This window comes from Protomyctophum bolini (genome assembly GCF_963924005.1).
Source record: "Protomyctophum bolini genome assembly, chromosome: 12".
NCBI lineage: Eukaryota > Metazoa > Chordata > Actinopteri > Myctophiformes > Myctophidae > Protomyctophum > Protomyctophum bolini.
Window position 1 is genome coordinate 649113 of NC_137873.1, and position 19812 is coordinate 668924.

General features: G+C 44.0%; 1 protein-coding gene across 1 annotated transcript in view; it reads left to right on the plus strand.

Annotated features, from left to right (window-relative positions):
* Nucleotides 1-1682: 1682 nt before the first annotated feature.
* The window catches only part of LOC308325384 (protein unc-13 homolog A-like), a gene marked incomplete at its 3' end in the record, with an annotated part of 74073 nt that continues 55943 nt past the window's right edge, over nt 1683-19812 (plus strand). The window contains exons 1-3 of the mRNA XM_080777869.1: nt 1683-1739; nt 15069-15098; nt 17925-18024. Of these exons, the coding sequence (XP_080633995.1) occupies nt 1718-1739; nt 15069-15098; nt 17925-18024 (152 nt within the window). The 5' untranslated portion in view covers nt 1683-1717. The remainder of the gene's footprint in view (nt 1740-15068; nt 15099-17924; nt 18025-19812) is intronic.

A 19812-nucleotide genomic window follows, 5' to 3' on the forward strand; every position in this document is an offset into this window, starting at 1 on the left:
TTATAAGAGGCATATAATTAAGACAGTTTTCACCCCCCATTTGATTGATTGTTTGAAATATTTATTAACAGTTTGAAGGAATCACAGTACATTTCAAGCACAAACTCAATACAAAGACTGTTAACTGTGAGTGGACGACCCAATTAAGCATTACACTTGTTTACAACAGGGTCCACATTGTTCAATTCATCAAAACATTTAGAGACAAATAGACACTTCTATGTAGCTAAAGAACAGAACAGGAATTCATCATATAGGAAGCAAAAAGGGAAAAGATACATATACAGTGAGGGGAAAGGGGGGGGGGGATTCAGATTTTACAGAGGCCAGTTTCGAATTGCAGCGGTTTTGAAGGAGTCAAGGGATTCACATGTCTTAATGACTGTTGGTAGGGCGTTCCACATTTTGGATCATCATGCCAGCTGCTCTCCCTGCTCTGTCACTCTCAACATGGAGTATCAGTATATTATATTAACTGCATTGCTTTGAAAACCACTATACGTTATACAAATAAAACTTGTTGATTAATAATTTAGTTTTATTCCACTACTGTCTATAATAAACCCAGTATTAAATATGCTGTACATGTTATATTAAATACATATATTCACTGTTACATTGACCTGGATCACCACAAGATCACAGGGAGTTAAATATGAAAACTGTGATGGTGAAATAATTGAAAACATTGTTCTAATGAATGATGTGGTATGACCATAGAGTTAGGGTATGACATAATTCGTTCTAATCAGTGAAAACACTGACATGCTGGTGAGCAAGAGAGTACTACCCACCATTACTTGGTCAGGAGATCTACCACAGCACCCCCCTGTGGTGGGGAAGGGGAACTCAACAACATGCTTCACACGAAACCAGCAGATGATCTGATCTCACTCAGTCCCAAATGTGGAACCCCCCCCAACACACACACACACCAATCATAGGGGGGGGTATTAAATTATTATGAAATATCTCAATCTCATTTCTGAATCAATCAAGGAACTTAAAAAAACTGTCTGGGGTGAAGAAACAGAAACACACAACCCCGAGTAGATGATTTAAGGTGACCCCAAAACATGTTTGAAAGAGCGTGACATAGTCATGACTATATGCCTTTAAATATCAGATTCAAACGCACATGCGCGCACTCGCGCGCGCGCGCGCACACACACACACACACACACACACACACACACACACACACACACACACACACACACACACACACACACACACACACACACGCCCAAACGCACGCTCCTGCGTCTCCCCCCCGCCACACCCCCACCCCCCGCTTCTCGTCAGCCCGTGACGTCAGAGCGGAGCTGTCCTCTCGTATGTGGTGCTGAAACAAGATGGCTGAGGCGGCTATAGGAGGAGCGGAGCAGCACAGCTGTACTGATGACTGAATGAGGAAATGCAGACACACACACACACACACACACACACTACTACTAACAGCTCTGAAGACACGGAGAAACGTTACAATGCTGCTGTTAATACGGACTTGTTCTCCTCCTCGCCACTACTAGGCTGATATAGTGGTTATATTTCGGGATCGAGGACTTTACCTTTTTTCCCATTTTTTTGTATTTACACGCGCGGGACCACAGCAAACAAATCACGGAGGAAGGCAGCGATCAGCCCGAGAGAGAGAGAGAGAGAGAGAGAGAGAGAGAGAGGACACTGCACGCTACACTAACAGAGCAGAGCAGAAATGTCCTTGCTATGTGTGGGAGGTAAGAAAGAAAGATAGGCTATAGCCTGGCTGGAATCACTATATGCTGTCGATTAATGGACGCGTGTAGCCCGTACACGTCGTTGCATTGTACTCTGAAATTAATGCAGTTATCTATCTATCTATCTATCTATCTATCTATCTATCTATCTATCTATCTATCTATCTATCTATCTATCTATCTATCTATCTATCTATCTATCTATCTATCTATCTATCTATCTATCTATCTATCTATCCTGTGTGTATGGGTGGGGGGGGGGGGTGTGTGTGTGTGTGTGTGTGTGTGTGTGTGTGTGTGTGTGTGTGTGTGCTATCCTCAGTTTAATGCTGAATAGCCAATACGTCTGCTACTATAATAATAGTGACGAACGGTGGTTGTATTGCTGTGACACGCTGTCCTCCGGTTCACTATTTATAAATACTGTCCTTCGGTTCACTATTTATGCTGTCCTCGGTTCACTATTCATAAATACTGTCCTCCGGTTCACTATTTATAAATACTGTCCTTCGGTTCACTATTTATAAATACTGTCTTTCGGTTCACTATTTATAAACACTGTCCTCCAGTTCACTATTTATAAATACTGTCCTCCAGTTCACTATTTATAAATACTGTCCTCCAGTTCACTATTTATATATACTGTCCTCCAGTTCACTATTTATAAATACTGTCCTTCGGTTCACTATTTATAAATACTGTCCTCCAGTTCACTATTTATAAATACTGTCCTTCGGTTCACTATTTATAAATACTGTCCTCCAGTTCACTATTTATAAATACTGTCCTCCAGTTCACTATTTATAAATACTGTCCTCCAGTTCACTATTTATAAATACTGTCCTCCAGTTCACTATTTATAAATACTGTCCTCCAGTTCACTATTTATATATACTGTCCTCCAGTTCACTATTTATAAATACTGTCCTTCGGTTCACTATTTATAAATACTGTCCTCCAGTTCACTATTTATTTATAAATACTGTCCTCCAGTTCACTATTTATAAATACTGTCCTCCGGTTCACTATTTATAAATAATGTCCTCCAGTTCACTATTTATAAATACTGTCCTCCAGTTCACTATTTATAAATACTGTCCTCCAGTTCACTATTTACTGTCCTCCAGTTCACTATTTATAAATACTGTCCTCCGGTTCACTATTTATAAATACTGTCCTCCAGTTCACTATTTATAAATACTGTCTTCCGGTTCACTATTTATATATACTGTCCTCCAGTTCACTATTTATAAATACCGTCCTTCGGTTCACTATTTATAAATACCTTCCTTCGGTTCACTATCTATAAATACCGTCCTTCGGTTCACTATTCATAACTATATTTATAAATACTTCTATTCATGGTGGAATGTAACTATTTATTTGGAATGCATAACTCTAGTGAGTCTTTCACACAGACATCATATCCTGAACTTATACATATTTTCCTGCTGTATTGACTGTATGACCCTAAGCAAACACCCAGCAAGAAAGAGAGAGAGAGACTTTTCAGGATCCAAATTTCAAAACCGCAGATCTACAAGCTCCAAACGTGCCGCTTTGTGCCACGTCTCGAGCTTGTAGATCTGCTGTTTTTGATGGTGTGTGTGTGTGTACTGTAGACATAGACGTAGACATGGACCGTAACCTAGAAGAGAGAGAGGGTGCTTTCCTCGGTCGCCCACGATTTGTTGCGGCTGCCTCGTTGTGCGGACGGTGTCATCGTCGTGCGTGTTCATTCATGCGTAGGCAGCGGCTGGAGGAAGCCCCCCCCCCCCCCCCCCCTCCTCCTCCCCCAAGCAGCCTCCATGCCGCAGCCACGGCATGCATCAGTCGTGAGGGAATACTAGGGCACTGTCTGTGTGTGTGTGTGTGTGTGTGTGTGTGTGTGTGTGTGTGTGTGTGAGTGCGTGCGGGGGGATTGTTTGACATTTACGCGACGAGATGCGTCATCATAGCCCCCCCCCCCCACCCCCAATCATGACCAGCAGTTGGTAATGCTTTTAAAGGAGCCTCAATTACACCCCCCCCCCCCTCTCCCCCAAGGTCTGCCCCCCCCCCCCCCCCCCCCCGGCCATTGATGTCATTGGGACGTGAGCCGGATATCCATTCATTCATAAATGCAGCCGTTCTGCCCTGGATCCTGATACTGAATGACTGTGATATGGCTGGCTGGCTGGCTGGCTGTGATACTGGCTGACTGCCTGGCTGTGATACTGGCTGACTGGCTGGCTGTGATACTGGCTGGCTGTGATACTGGCTGACTGACTGGCTGGCTGTGATACTGGCTGGCTGGCTGGCTGGCTGGCTGGCTGGTTGTGAAACTGGCTGGCTGACTGGCTGGCTGTGATACTGGCTGCCTGGCTGTGATACTGTCTGACTGACTGGCTGGCTGGCTGTGATGTGTACAATAGTATGTGTAGACTGACTGGCTGGCTGTGATACTGGCTGGCTGATACTGGCTGACTGGCTGGCTGGCTGGTTGTGAAACTGGCTGGCTGACTGGCTGGCTGTGATACTGGCTGGCTGGCTGGCTTGCTGGCTGGCTGTGATACTGGCTGGCTGGCTGTGATACTGGCTGACTGACTGGCTGGCTGGCTGTGATGTTGTGTGCAATAGTATGTGTTGATTTGTCTTGAGGTGTCCCTAGTCTCCTACCAGACACACCACTGTGTCATCTATGATACCTTAAATTGACTAACTCCTCGAACGAGGAGGCAATTCCACTGGTTGCTTTTCATTTTTAAGTGCATTTACTTTAATTATACATCATATTTAAAACGGGTATTAGTTACATATAACTCTAGATACCCTCTTAGACATACTCAACAACTTTAATTTTCTGTACCCACAACATCTAATGAAATTGGGAGACGCTTTTCAGTTTAAAGCTCCATCTGATTGGAACAACTAGTCTGTTTCTTTGAGATCAATTACCCCCTCTAAAACGAGATTATACATCTCAAACTGACTCAAGTCATTACACATCTGGGAGACGACACACAGAAATAAATGCCAAAAATGTATTTATTTGAAACTACCTTAAACATAAATTATACTTTCCTTTTAGAGTGGCGTGTGAGTAGTCAGTTGTATCAGTAGTGTAGTGCATGTATGGATGTGTGAGAATGTAGTGTATGTGCACGTGCATTAACTAAGGTCCAAACTAACTCAAAATAACCAAAACCAAACAATGTTTCCTGAGTATAGGGGTGAGAGGGAGAAAGGCCTCGACCAGCCTGCTTAAATACTCCTAGCCAGATTGGAGGCAGGTGCCTCTGGCTGGCTGGCTGGCTGGCTGACTGGCTGCGTGTGATACTGGCTGCAGGCTGACTGGCTGGCTGGCTACGGCTGTGATACTGGCTGACTGTGATACTGGCTGGCTGACTGGCTGCGTGTGATACTGGCTGGCTGGCTGGCTGGCTGGCTGATATGTCCGTGGCCACATACATCTCATTCTGGGGGTCCTTGGCACAAAGATGCTTCAGAACTAGTGGTTTAGAACACATTGAGTAGAATCATCCTCAGATCTTCAATGGGTTAACTTGTGTGGGCTGAGTGAGAGCGTAACGCCTGTGTCATCACTGGAGAGGACAGACAGACAGACAGACAGACAGACAGACAGACAGACAGGCAGGCAGGAAGGCAGGCAGGCAGACAGACAGACAGGGTGTCCTTGGGACGGCGTGTGTCTCAGAACCATATCGTCCCATCCTTGAGATGGCACGGCACGTCTCTCAGAGCCGTATACAGCAGTCCCATCCCTGGGAGGGTGTTCCTCATCCTGGCTTATTTAGTATTCTGAGCGTTACCGTTGTCTGGGATTGTCTGTGTGAGCCGGGGCACTCCCGTGTGTGTGTGTGTGTGTGTGTGTGTGTGAGTGTGTGTGTGTGTGTGTGTGTGTGTGTGTGTGAGAGACTGTGTGTGTGTGTGCAGAGACTGTGTGTGTGTGTGTGTGTGTGTGTGTGCGTGTAGTAGGCAGTGGTACATGGTGCATTCATATAGCGCCTTTATCCAAGGCACTTTTTTTAGAAAAAAAGAATGAAACAAAGAAATGTTCCCTTGTGTCCCGGTTCCTTCTAGTTCTTGTCAGTTTCCTCATGTGCAAATCAAGTACATGTTGAGTCAAGTACATTGCATGCATTGACTCAAGTACATTGTATGCATTGACTCAAGTACATTGCATGCATTGACTCAAGTACATCGACTCAAGTACATTGTATGCATCGACTCAAGTACATTGTATGCATCGACTCAAGTACATTGTATGCATTGACTCAAGTACATTGTATGCATCGACTCAAGTACATTGTATGCATTGACTCAAGTACATCGACTCAAGTACATTGTATGCATCGACTCAAGTACATTGTATGCATCGACTCAAGTACATTGTATGCATTGACTCAAGTACATTGTATGCATTGACTCAAGTACATTGTATGCATTGACTCAAGTACATTGTATGCATTGACTCAAGTACATTGTATGCATTGACTCAAGTACATTGTATGCATTGACTCAAGTACATTGTATGCATCGACTCAAGTACATTGTATGCATTGACTCAAGTACATTGTATGCATTGACTCAAGTACATTGTATGCATTGACTCAAGTACATTGTATGCATTGACTCAAGTACATTGTATGCATTGACTCAAGTACATTGTATGCATCGACTCAAGTACATTGTATATGCATTGACTCAAGTACATTGTATGCATTGACTCAAGTACATTGTATGCATTGACTCAAGTACATTGTATGCATTGACTCAAGTACATTGTATGCATCGACTCAAGTACATTGTATATGCATTGACTCAAGTACATTGTATGCATTGACTCAAGTACATTGTATGCATTGACTCAAGTACATTGTATGCATTGACTCAAGTACATTGTATGCATTGACTCAAGTACATTGTATGCATTGACTCAAGTACATTGTATGCATTGACTCAAGTACATTGTATGTATTGACTCAAGTACATTGTATGCATTGACTCAAGTACATTGTATGCATCGACTCAAGTACATTGTGTATGCATTGACTCAAGTACATTGTATGCATTGACTCAAGTACATTGTATGCATTGACTCAAGTACATTGTATGCATTGACTCAAGTACATTGTATGCATTGACTCAAGTACATTGTATGCATTGACTCAAGTACATTGTATGCATTGACTCAAGTACATTGTATGCATTGACTCAAGTACATTGTATGCATCGACTCAAGTACATTGTATGTGTAACCCAGGTGGAAAACCCAGCTTACAAGCTAAAAGAGTTAACAAGGTTAACCAAGCTATTATTTTATTTGCATTGAAATTAATTGTAAGGTATTGTTTTATTTAAAAACATGTACAAAATAACCTACCTCAAACTGATAATACTCAATGGTTTAGTTGTTCATGGCTATACTTGGAAGCAACACTAGAGGGCAGCACTGCTTTTTACAAGCACACACTTGAAAGCATATCACAACAGCGCAGCTGAAATTAACGTCACCACGTCTACAATGCACTTCCTCTTTCACGTTGGCGCGAATGCATAAAAGCAGCAGTGAATCAACTGAGACAGATTACATTCATAAAAACGATATAAATAACAGAACAGATACACCAGCTACAGTGCGGTGCTGTATGTTAGCCTTGCCAGGGGAGAATCCTGCAGCCGTTTGGTGTGTGAACCAAACGTTAACCCACTCGGTGAGATAAACAAACCACCACATTGACATGTTTTGCTAACTAGCTAATGCTAACGTCTTTCATACATGATGCTAACAGCTAGCAACCCTGTTTTATACAGGCAAACCCCTGTTGTGAGAGTTGAGTCCTCATGACGTCGCTCAGTACTGGAACATTGGATGTGATTCGGTGAGATATCTGTGGCTGTTGGAATGTTGTTGTTGTGCATGACTTACTAGTGTAGGCTATACGGTGCTGCGTTGCTACTTGGCTATCGTGTCATGACTCTTTAGTCGACTGGTTAACGTACGTGCCATTGTAATGGGGACCCCGGGTTCGCCTCCCGGCCGAGGCTACATTGTTGGCAGCGTTGTGTTTGGGTAACCTCTACAAGTATGTTCCCAGGCGGCACAGACCTTAACCTGGGTAGTCGACAGCCCAAACAGTCTCACTCCCTGGGGCGGAGGTCCCCCCAGTCAGTCGAGCCTGGCTCCTGGCTGGCGCGCGTGGACGCGCTTCCAGTTGGGGGGGGACGGGACGGGACGGGGGGACGGACTGTAGGCTAATGGCTATATGGTGCTGCGTTGCTACTTGGCTAAGAGGGTCATGACTCTTTAGTCGACTGGTTAACGTACGTGCCATTGGAATGGGGAACCCGGGTTCGCCTCCCGGCCGAGGCTACACTAGTGTGGTGGGAAATATATTATTTTACTGTTATTGTACTAACTGCACAAAAACGGGATTTGAGTTATAAGATGCACTTTCAAATGGGAAATGTTGTGTTCATTGTCATGATTTGTCACAATCCGAGTTGGCTTTGTCCGCGGCGTAACCGTCTTTAAATAAATACTTAAAGAAAATCCTATGGGAGAAATGCATTGCATTTCATTTTCTGGGCCACTCGTCGTTCTGAAAGGGGGAGGGACTGCGACGCTCTATTCTATTTATATTATCAGTATGTGTTAAACACAGTGAGAGTTAATTCATGCCTTTGTGTGCTTTATTATGACAGAAAAGCCATATTTGTATTTTATTTTGCACTAAAATGTAATTTTGAGTTCATAGAGTATTTGCATTCTGCAATAGTCAGTTGATATTGAGATACAAAAAGTTGTACAACAAGAAAAGAACATGAGAACATGATAGAGATACTTGAAGGGATTTAATTCATATAGAGTTACACAGTGAGTGTAGGCCTGAGGTCACTGTGGTCATTGTACATCGAACATAACAGCTTTAACGGACCTAGAACAAAGCGTCCACCGTAATACGAGTGGGATACAGGTGGGGGTTACATAGTGCACACTTGAACAGCAAGTGATTATCAAACAAACTGATAATTATGCCTTCTTTTATATTCCTGAACCGATTTATATGACACAGGTCTCAATGGTTCATATAAATAATGTTTGTTATGAGCTGGTCCAGCCGGCTCCATTCACTGCTTTGTATTCATGTAACTTCAGGGGTGAAAGTGGCTTTCAGTTCTTCAGGAGTTCCCAGAAATTAGCGTCTGCGACATTTTCTGGGGGGGTTTGAACCCCCCCAATGCATAGCAAACTGCATTTTGGCACAGTATACCATAACCTATAAGACGATACAAAAACAACAGGTCTTACAAATCATTAGTCCAAATGTCTCTTCTTAATTCTTGCAGGGTCTCTGCTGGCTTATTATCCAGGCTAGGTCTCTGCCTCCTCCCCATCTGTCTCACTCAGTCTTATTATCCAGGCTAGGTCTCTGCCTCCTCCCCATCTGTCTCACTCAGTCTTATTATCCAGGCTAGGTCTCTGCCTCCTCCCCATCTGTCTCACTCAGTCTTATTATCCAGGCTAGGTCTCTGCCTCCTCCCCATCTGTCTCACTCAGTCTTATTATCCAGGCTAGGTCTCTGCCTCCTCCCCATCTGTCTCACTCAGTCTTATTATCCAGGCTAGGTCTCTGCCTCCTCCCCATCTGTCTCACTCGGTCTCAAGCAACTCTCAATTTGCTCTGTATCTTCATCCCCCATGGCGTTGTTTTTCTAACTTTTTCTTTATACATTATCAGCTTAACTCTATCTTTTCTCTTAAACAGTTGAGCTATTCTTCGTTGCATTGCCATTTTGCTTAAAATATTTATTTAAATTAATCACATTCTTGGCTTCTCATTCAACAAAAGTTGCCGGTTTAGTTAGTTTCCTGTGGGTTTTTTTTTTCTTTTCGTTCTGAACCAATCGGAATTAAGTATTTTGCTGTGACAGTCTGTCAGCCAACCAGAAACAGTTTTCAACGTTGGTGGAATTTAATTTGTCGTATATACACGCATATGTTAGAGAGATGAACGTCTGTTTCCGTATCCGCTCTACACCAGATCTTTGAGTGGTGCAACTCCAAGGAAGAGCAATGTCCGCCTGTTCAGTCCGCCTATGTGACGTTAATGAGCACCAGTATGACTATTAATACCAGTAGGGGCGCTCTAGAGAGAGAGAGAGAGAGAGAGAGAGAGAGAACTCAGTTCACACGGGTGTGATTTTTAATCTGCAAAGTGAAATAGAACTTCCTACACATTGACACATCTCACATGCGATCCGAAGGGAGGGAAACACTTCTCGTCTCTCCAGTCCGTGCGTGTACAGTATGTTGCTGTGGTGGATTAATAACAACGGATCGGATCGCTGACTGACATACTGTAAACTAAGGCTGCAACAACGAATCGATTAAATCGATAAAAATCGATAATTTAATTCGTTGCCAACGAATTATCTTAGCGATTATTATCGCGGGTGTTTTCCAACATTAAAATGTAACATAAAGCTGCTTTCTTTTTACCGTTCAGTAACGGCACTAGGCTGAACGAACAATATGCAACGGGTCGTATAAACACAACACAAGATTGTCTTGAACGTGACCAGAGTGCTCCGCATCTATTCTACCCTCTCTCACAACTTCAGTCTCCCCCCCCCCCCACACACACACACACCGCAACGATCCTGTTGCAACGTTAGCTTGCTAGCCTAGCAAGGTTGTGTTTACTGTTGATAGCTTTAGCAGCTATCGCTAACATGAGGAACAGCAACAACAAGTCCTCTTTGGCTCTCCGTGTTCATCGGATTCTTTATCTTACATAAAGAAATACGAGCGACCTGTTAAAGAAGTTAAGAACACAGCGTGGGGACAGAAGTCACAGTGACAGACTTGTACTGAGCGTGCCGTATGTGACTGTGAGCATTGCGGGCTGGACTCCCCCCTCCGCTCCCAAGGCTCAGGTGGGAGGGGGCTGTTTGACTGTACTGTGCGCTGGGCAGGAGCATGTCTTAACGGTAGAACGGAGCGGCACTAAAAGTCAGCATTGCAAAAATAAAAAGTATGATTTTATAGTAATGATTTATATAAAAGTAAGTAAATTCTGTCTTTCATATATTTTATTTATTCCATGTGCTTAGGGGGGGCTGAGCCTCCAAATGGACTCAAAATTGATTTTACAATAGAAATTAAAATATAAAAATTGGGGTCCCAGAGATAGAAATGGAAAGAAAGACAGTCAGCTATACACGGTCAACATTACAGATTACAGTATCATTATAAGTAGGAATGGCAATGAAATCAAATTGGATAAAAAAGGGGGTAACATATTAATTTTGAAGGAGTATTCATTTTTATTATCTTTATTGTTAGTTACAACATGCCTAAAATAACTTGAAGCTAATTTTTGTAAGTAATTGCAAAAAGGTGCCATAATCCGATTAATCGATTCATCGTTTAAATAATCGGCCGATGAACCGATTATGAAATTAATCGTTAGTTGCAGCCCTACTGTAAACCAGGGGTATTCAACTAGATTAGGTCGGGGGCCACAGCTGTAGAATGATTGTGTGTGGAGGGCCGCACAGCGTGCGCGCGAAGCGCGGATTTTTTTGGATTCTACAAATGCATTTTGTGTTCAAACACAAAGATCTATGTAGGCCAGGGGTCCTCAACTAAAAATGCTGAAGGTCCACAAATAATAAGTAATAATAAATAAGTTTTGAATAAGACCATGGTCCAGTCTCAAGCGTGCGCAAATAAAATTGCGGGTCGCGGGCCACGTGGGCCCCATGGGGTGGGGCTGCCCCCCTCGCCCCCCACCCCTAGAAACAACTATGCCTGATTACTGTCATTATGATAATCTAGCACTTTATATATCGCGCACATCATACCTGTAACTTTCTCTCTTAAAAAAAAACGGCCCGCGGGCCGCCAGTTGAATAGCCCTGCTGTAAACACACCGTTACAATTCAGAAGCACTTCATTAAGAACACTCAACTAATAACCCTTGTGTGTGTTAATCTGCCCGACTCTGACGTTAGTATATAATGTTTTGATTGTTTTCCTCTTGGGCATGCGTTTTTGGGCACAGTGGCAGGTTATTAATTTTAATATAGTATTTTGATAGCTCCGGGGCGTCGGGTCGGAGCTCCGGACTGTCCCGTCCCACTTTCACCCCTTGTGTAACTTCCGGTGTGAGTTTGGCTCCCATGGAAGTGTCATGGCGCAGCCCAGTCACGTGACCATGACAATTCCTTCTCTATAAGCCTCCTTGGCATACATGAGGAAGTATACACCACGCATCCCATAATGCTCCCAGAAGGATGTCCTCGGTGGACCCAGTCGTCATAGCAACGGCCAGATGAGGGGAACGTTGCCCGATTCATCCAGAGTCAGCAAGAAAGACGTTCATTTCTTTCATCATCCGCTTCGCTCGCTGTCTCTCTCTCTTTGTCTCCCCCTGTCTCTCTCTCTCACACACACACACACACACACACACACACACCTGCAGGTGTGGTGCTGAGTGAGTGCACGGTGCTGAGCAGATATGAGTCACAATCCTACACTACACTTCCGCAGCACGCACGCACTTTTGTTCAGAACGTGAACAAATGTGCCTTATTTATACACCCATGCCCCATTCTGTAAATACTGTAAACAGCCAATGTATAAACAGCTGCAACGCCTCGTCCATTATTTCCAGAGCAAGGCTATAGAATATCTCTCTGAGTTGTTCTCATCATGGAGGCATTACACCTCCCTATGACACTGGTTCTCAACCGGTGGTCAGGGGACCACCGGTGGTCCTTCAGGGGGTTCCAGGTGGTCCCTGCAGCTAGAGAGTTGGTAACCAAATGGACCCTTATAGACCTTTAACTCCTGAGAGTTGCTTAACACTAAACACGGGTGATTTTCACCCAGACAATTATATATTTTTTGTCTTTTTCATAATGTTGCTGATGTCAGAGGTGGGCGGGTCTTTCAGTGCCGTCATGATGCTCAGTGACATCATAATGTTGCTGATGTCAGAGGTGAGCGGGTCTTTCAGTACCGTCATGATGCTCAGTGACATCATAATGTTGCTGATGTCAGAGGTGGGCGGGTCTTTCAGTACCGTCATGATGCTCAGTGACATCATAATGTTGCTGATGTCAGAGGTGGGCGGGTCTTTCAGTGCCTTCATGATGCTCCGTGACATCATAATGTTGCTGATGTCAGAGGTGGGCGGGTCTTTCAGTGCCTTCATTATGCTCAGTGACATCATAATGTTGCTGATGTCAGAGGTGGGCGGGTCTTTCAGTGCCTTCATTATGCTCAGTGACATCATAATGTTGCTGATGTCAGAGGTGGGCGGGTCTTTCAGTGCCTTCATGATGCTCAGTGACATCATAATATTGCTGATGTCAGAGGTGGGCGGGTCTTTCAGTACCGTCATGATGCTCAGTGACATCATAATGTTGCTGATGTCAGAGGTGGGCGGGTCTTTCAGTGCCTTCATGATGCTCAGTGACATCATAGAAGGTAGGTTTGTTTCCCCGCCCACATCCCTGTTTTTTCTACAGTGATCGAATTAAAAAAACGAAGCGAAAACTAAAAATATATTTAAAAAAGAAAGTATGTTGTGCACTTGGTTACTTTCCACCACTCCATTCCATGGAGTGCTGCCACTACACACAACATGCTACCGCACGCACACACGCACGCACGCACACACACACACAGGCACACACACACACAGGCACACACACACACACACAGGCACACACACTGTGCCAACATGCCTGCTGCACCCACCGCATGCCACAGGAAACAGTAATCCCGGAGCTGCAAAACAACCTTCTGTGTGCTGTGTTTCTACGGTTGGATCAGTGGTAGTGTGTGTGTGTGTGTGTGTGTGTGTGTGTGTGTGTGTGTGTGTGTGTGTGTGTGTTCGCGCACAGTCAAACAATGTTCGAAGCATAAAGCAGCTATACTTTGTTGTACACCAAATATTCACGATATGGTGACTGTAGATCAGCTGTTTCAACTATTTTTAAATATTTGGGGGGGGGGGGGGGTGTATAATTACCGTACGTGCTCAAAACAGGGAGGCCCAGCGTGAAGCGGCTGATTCTCAAACCGTTGTCTTTCCCTCTGCCTCCTTCATTTGAGCATCCTCTACCCCAGTGGTTCTCAAACACTAATTAGCCTGTGGACCCCCATTAGAGAATATATGCCAGGCCAGGGACCCCCATGAGAGAAGATTGTTTTATGGCTCTAGCAGTGATTCTCAACCCGTTTAATTTCAAGGACCCCCCCAGTGTGACATGCATTAATTCTATACGGACCCCCCATTTAATGGAATGTCTATCTCTGGGTCCCCCAATTTATATTGTAAAATCATGGAAAAATGGAACCGTTGGGGTCATTTGGTTCCATTTGTACACTCTCAGAGTTACAGACCCATAAGGGTCCACATGGTTACAAACTCTCATTTAGCATGGGGACCTCCTGGAACTCCCTCAGAGACCCCTGGGGGTCCCCAGACCACACTTTGGGAACCACTGCTCTACAACACTGTAGTCTGTACTGTAATGATGCCTTCATACTCAAGTAATTTCCCCAAATTCAAGGTAGCAAAAGTTAACTCTGAACTTGGTAGATCTGCTTTTAGCTTCTGTGGCCCAAATAATACATGTAATGACCGGAAAACTACATTAAAACTGACCAGTGGTACCCCTGAGTCATTTTAAAACACTGGTGAGCACACAGACCCCCAACAATAACTGTTTTTACATCGTTTTGAAATTTTGTCTTGGCTTTTTATTTGTAAAGCTAGATGTAATTCACATGCAGTATACCTTTTGTTTTCCTTCTCCTGGTCTTCTGATGTATCGTGATGTTTTTCTATATATGATATTGTATTACTCAACGACACTGAAAATGAGTTTAATTACTACACAATGGTTGTTTGTACTGTACTAATGCCAGGACAAGGCATGACGGGATGTCACGAGACAGATGGTGCTTCTGTAGGTGCTGCCAGACTTACTAAAGAGCCGCGTACGTTCTCGGCTGCGCACAGCTTCTTTTTCCGCGTTTTTAGGCGGCTGGTGGATGGAAAAGAAGCTCCACTTCCGCGGACGACTTGCGCGACGGCAAGATTCCCGGAAAACGCTCTCCTCCGCGTCAGTCGTCCGCGGAGGTGGAGCTTCTTTTCCATCCACCAGCTGTCTAAAAAAACCCGGAAAAATAAGCTGTGCGCAGCTTTTTCTGTCCGCGGCTGTCGACCGTTTTGCGCTTAGGTGTGGAAACAGTGTGTGACTTTGTCCTCTCTCTCTCTCTCTCTCTCTCTCTCTCTCCCCACAGTGAAGAAAGCCAAGCTGGACGGACCTCAAGGTGAGCCCTGAGGAGCCTGCATGGATGCACACAGATAATTATATTAGTTTATAGTGCTTCGCTATATTCTTGCTCAAATGTGAATCTAAACTTTCCTACACAAGCATTGAGATCAGAATTCTCACACCATTCTTTTTATTTTTCCCATCAAAATGCATGTTGCGGGAACCCCTTTTGGTGTTTTAACTAAGCATTATGTTATACTTTAGCTATTGAAAAATAGCAGATCTACAAGCTCATAGCGCGCCACCGAGTGGCGCGCTACGAGCTTGTAGGTCTGCTATTTTTGAAAAATGTATTAATTGATTGCCCGAGTCCCGTGGTGGGAGTTCTGCTCTGGTTTTGGTGAAATATGAAGTAGTTCCGGTCATTTTGTGGGGGGCACAGGGGACCACGCAGTAAAAGTAAATGAATCCACACCACTAACATCTGTATCGTTGACCTATTTCTAAAATATTAGTGCAACTTCCGTTCATTTTTTGACCCCTCTATCACATGGAACTATGCTTTTTGTGTCCATATCACTACGGCAAAAAATGTGATGGAGGGTTCAAAGTTGAACGAAAGTTGTGCTAATATTTTAGAAATGGGTCAACAATACAAATGACGTTATAGTTTTGTGGATTCATTTACTTTTACTGCGTTGAAAAACAGTACAGAGAAAATAGTACGTGTCAAAGGTCAAAGGTCACAAGCCTGATTCAAACCACCACTCGCCTATAAGCTCTATACCAGGGGTAACCAACCGGGGGTTCGCGAGCTACTGGTAGCTCGCGGGAACGTTTCCAGTCGATCGCGAAGTGTCCATTGGAATAATGTCAGTGCCGCTCGTCACATGCAAATTAATTTTGAGCAGAGCGCTGTGGCTCTGAGTTTGAGAATAGACCCCATCGTCCAAGGGTGTGTGTGCGTGTGTGGTGGGGGGGGGTGGTATCTTAGCAACACTGAATGATCTGTCCCATTGGTCGTGTGCTCGTATCATGAGCCAATGGCTGCAGCTCTGAGCTTCCCAGACCCAGGTTCACATCTCATGCCGTAAAGAGAACTGACAGGTCAGCCACAGGGCTGCTACCATATTAGCAGCTGTGAGCGCTCTTCTCTTCTCGTGAAGAAAGCAGGACAGAGTTGTCAAATAAATCCCGCCGTCATTCATACTGTATTTATTCTCCGACCCGACATTAAAATACGGAACAACGTGCGTCCCGCGTATCAGTTCATTACGGGGCTCGTGACAGGCTGCAGAGTAGACACTTGAGTTGGGACTACTAGCCGATAGCGCCGCTGCTCCTTCAGTTTTCGTTGTTCGTTGTTATAATATTTTTTATTATTGGGATTTGATCATTGATGCAAATTCTAAACATATGGATGCAGCTGCAGAAGTTGTGTTGCTTAAAGGAATGCATAGTTGCGTTCTCCTCAACTGCTGCGCAGCAACAACAAAAATATAAAAATGAGAAAAATATACTGAATATACCAGTCTGCAATGCAAACTAATAGGCGAGTGCACTCCAGGGCATATGCAAAGGGAACGAATGACTTCTGTCCGTGACAATAATCAATGCTACAGTTTGAATTCTGTACACATGCACACATAGAGCAAAAAATATGATAAATATGAAATATGAAAACTTGTTGAAGTACAACGCATGAGTCAAGTAGCTGCTTTTGTATCAAACCCTTTCCTCTTTACTGAGCCTACTGTCATTGAACTGCTGTCCGATAAAATGCAGGATGTGTTTGCATTAACTTCAGATATTTAAATGGAGATTATTGGATTAGTAAGTGACTGTCACCTGCAGGTCAGAGCTAAAGAGAAGGAATTTTGAAATGGCCTTTTCACAAATTAAAATAATAAAATCCAAGTTTAGAACTCGTATGACTGACTCACATCTTAATGACACCCTCAGACTGGCAATCACTAAATATGAACCAGATTTCAAAACGCTTGCAGATAAAGTGCAGTCACAGCAGTCTCATTAAAGGTGGGCTGACCCTGAGAGTATGTCACCATATCTGTGCAAATATATATGGTCAAGTTATGCCTATGTCATTTGAACATCTGCCAATGTGAATATTCATTGAAATGAGAAACAAAATATTTCTAATACTAATTATTTCTAATTTGTCTTAATATTATTTGACATTGATAATATAACTTACTATAAGTATTTATTCTAATTTAAGCTTTAGTCTTTGTGTGGATCTGTGCACATGCATTGAGCCTGTCAGAAATAGCAAAAAAACAAGTGTTTTTTCTAACACGTTTTAGTGGTAGATCTTGGCTTACAATTGGGAATAAAATGGGCTCTTGGGCTTGAAAAGGTTGGTTACCACTGCTCTATACAAATAGCAAAACATAGCGTTCTACGTACATGCTGCACAATGCGTCACATCGGGGCGGCGGTGGCTCAGGGGTAGAGTGCCTGGATGGGAACCGCAAGGTTGCCAGTTCGAACCCGGGCTCCCCCAGAGTTACTGTCGAAGTGTCCTTGAGCAAGACACTGAACCCCTAATTGCTCCCGATGTGCTAGTTGGTGCCTTGCATGGTTTCCGCTGCCATCGGTGTATGAATGGGTGAATGTAATGCACAATCTATGTAAAGCGCCTTGGATAAAGGCGCTATATAAATGCACCATTTACCATTTATCGAGGCACGTTGTGACTGTGAGCTTATGGATCTGTTATTAGCTATATTTGACCAATTGTAAATTCTGAAATTCATTTAAAATAATTATAATATATGGTTTGAAATAACTCTTATGTCTCTGTCTCTCTCTCTCTCTCTCTCTCTCTCTCTCTCTCTCTCTCTATGTCTCTCTCTCACAGAGAAGTTCAACACCTATGTGACCCTCAAAGTGCAGAATGTGAAGAGCACGACCATCGCCGTGCGAGGCAACCTGCCCAGCTGGGAGCAGGACTTCATGTTGTGAGTCCACTGTTCTCTTATGTCTCTCTCGCTCTCGCTCTCTCTCTCCCCGCACCAACCTGCCCAGCTATGGGAGCAGGACTTCATGTTGTGAGTCCACTGTTCTCTCTATCTCTATCTCTATCTTATTAGCACGGCTGCACTAATAACTTTGGGGCTTGGCACTGTGGGTGAAGTACAAGAAGGAGAGCTTACGCAAACTGCAAGTAGAATAATATAATGACTGTCTTCGTATCCCGTTAATAAAACCCAGGAGCACTAGAGCCAGTGGGCTTTTCTGTTCATTGGGTCTCAAGCTAAGGTCACAAGCTGTTCACAAGCTAAGGTCACAAAGTGCTGAACAATAGAACATATCATGTATCCAAAGGCAACAGCAAAAACACAGAATAATGGCACATCGAAAAACATAAAAACATAAAAAGTTGAAAAAATACATCCGAAAGTACTAATAAATCACAACGATAAAGGATTAAAAGCAGCTTTGTAGAAATGGGTCTTCAGGATTTAAAGTTAAATTGACATTGATTTCACAACATAAATTGGGGTCCCATGAATAATAAATGCCATTAAACTGGGGGTCCTTGCAATTGAACGGGTTGAGAATCACTGCTAGAGCCGTGAAAAATCTTCTATTATGGGGGTTCCCCATGTTGGCATATCTTTTCACATGGGGGTCCGCGGGGCTAATTGGAGTCAATTTGGGGGTCCTTGGCGTGAAAAAGGTTTGGGAACCACTGCGCGGCGCTGCGTCACACCATGAGGCAAGGCTCTCAGGGACGGGGATTTGGATACATTTTGGTCAACGATGACAATGTATTGGCCATCTAAAAAATGAAAATAACAACTGTTTTGATCTACAAGCTCAAAACGTGATTTAAATGTTTAATTTACATTTGTTTTAACGCGGAAACAATGGCTTCTATGCTATGCATGCTAACTTTCCAGGGGAAGAAAGCCAGCTGCACGTTGTATTACGTAGCTATTTGGATTGGTAGACAGGTTTCTGAACTGTGCACAGCCCTCCTCTGAGACACAGAGCGAGTAGACAGGTTTCTGAACTGTCCACAGCCCTCCTCTGAGACACGGAGCGAGTAGACAGGTTTCTGAACTGTCCACAGCCCTACTCTGAGACACAGAGTGAGTTAGAGAGGTTTCTGAACTGTCCACAGCCCTCCTCTGAGGCAGAGTGAGTAGAGAGGTTCCTGAACGGTCCACAGCCCTCCTCTGAGACACAGAGTGAGTAGACAGGTTTCTGAACTGTCCAGCTCTCCTCTTAGACACAGAGTGAGTTAGACAGGTTTCTGAACTGTCCACAGCCCTCCTCTGAGACACAGAGTGAGTAGAGAGGTTTCTGAGCCGTCCACAGCCCTCCTCTGAGACACAGTGAGTTAGACAGGTTTCTGAACTGTCAACAGCCCAACTCTGAGACACAGAGCGAGTAGACAGGTTTCTGAACTGTCCACAGCCCTCATCTGAGACACGGAGTGAGTAGACCGGTTTCTGAACTGTCCACAGCCCTCCTCTGAGACACAGAGTGAGTAGACAGGTTTCTGGACTGTCCAGCTCTCCTCTTAGACACAGAGTGAGTTAGACAGGTTTCTGAACTGTCCACAGCCCTCCTCTGAGACACAGAGTGAGTAGAGAGGTTTCTGAACTGTCCACAGCCCTCCTCTGAGACACAGAGTGAGTTAGGGCCGATTTATACTCCTATTTTAGAGCCGAATAAAAGTCGGTTCGGCTCTCTACAATTTGACGTCATTTGAGGTTCGGGGGGGGGGTACCGTCCTA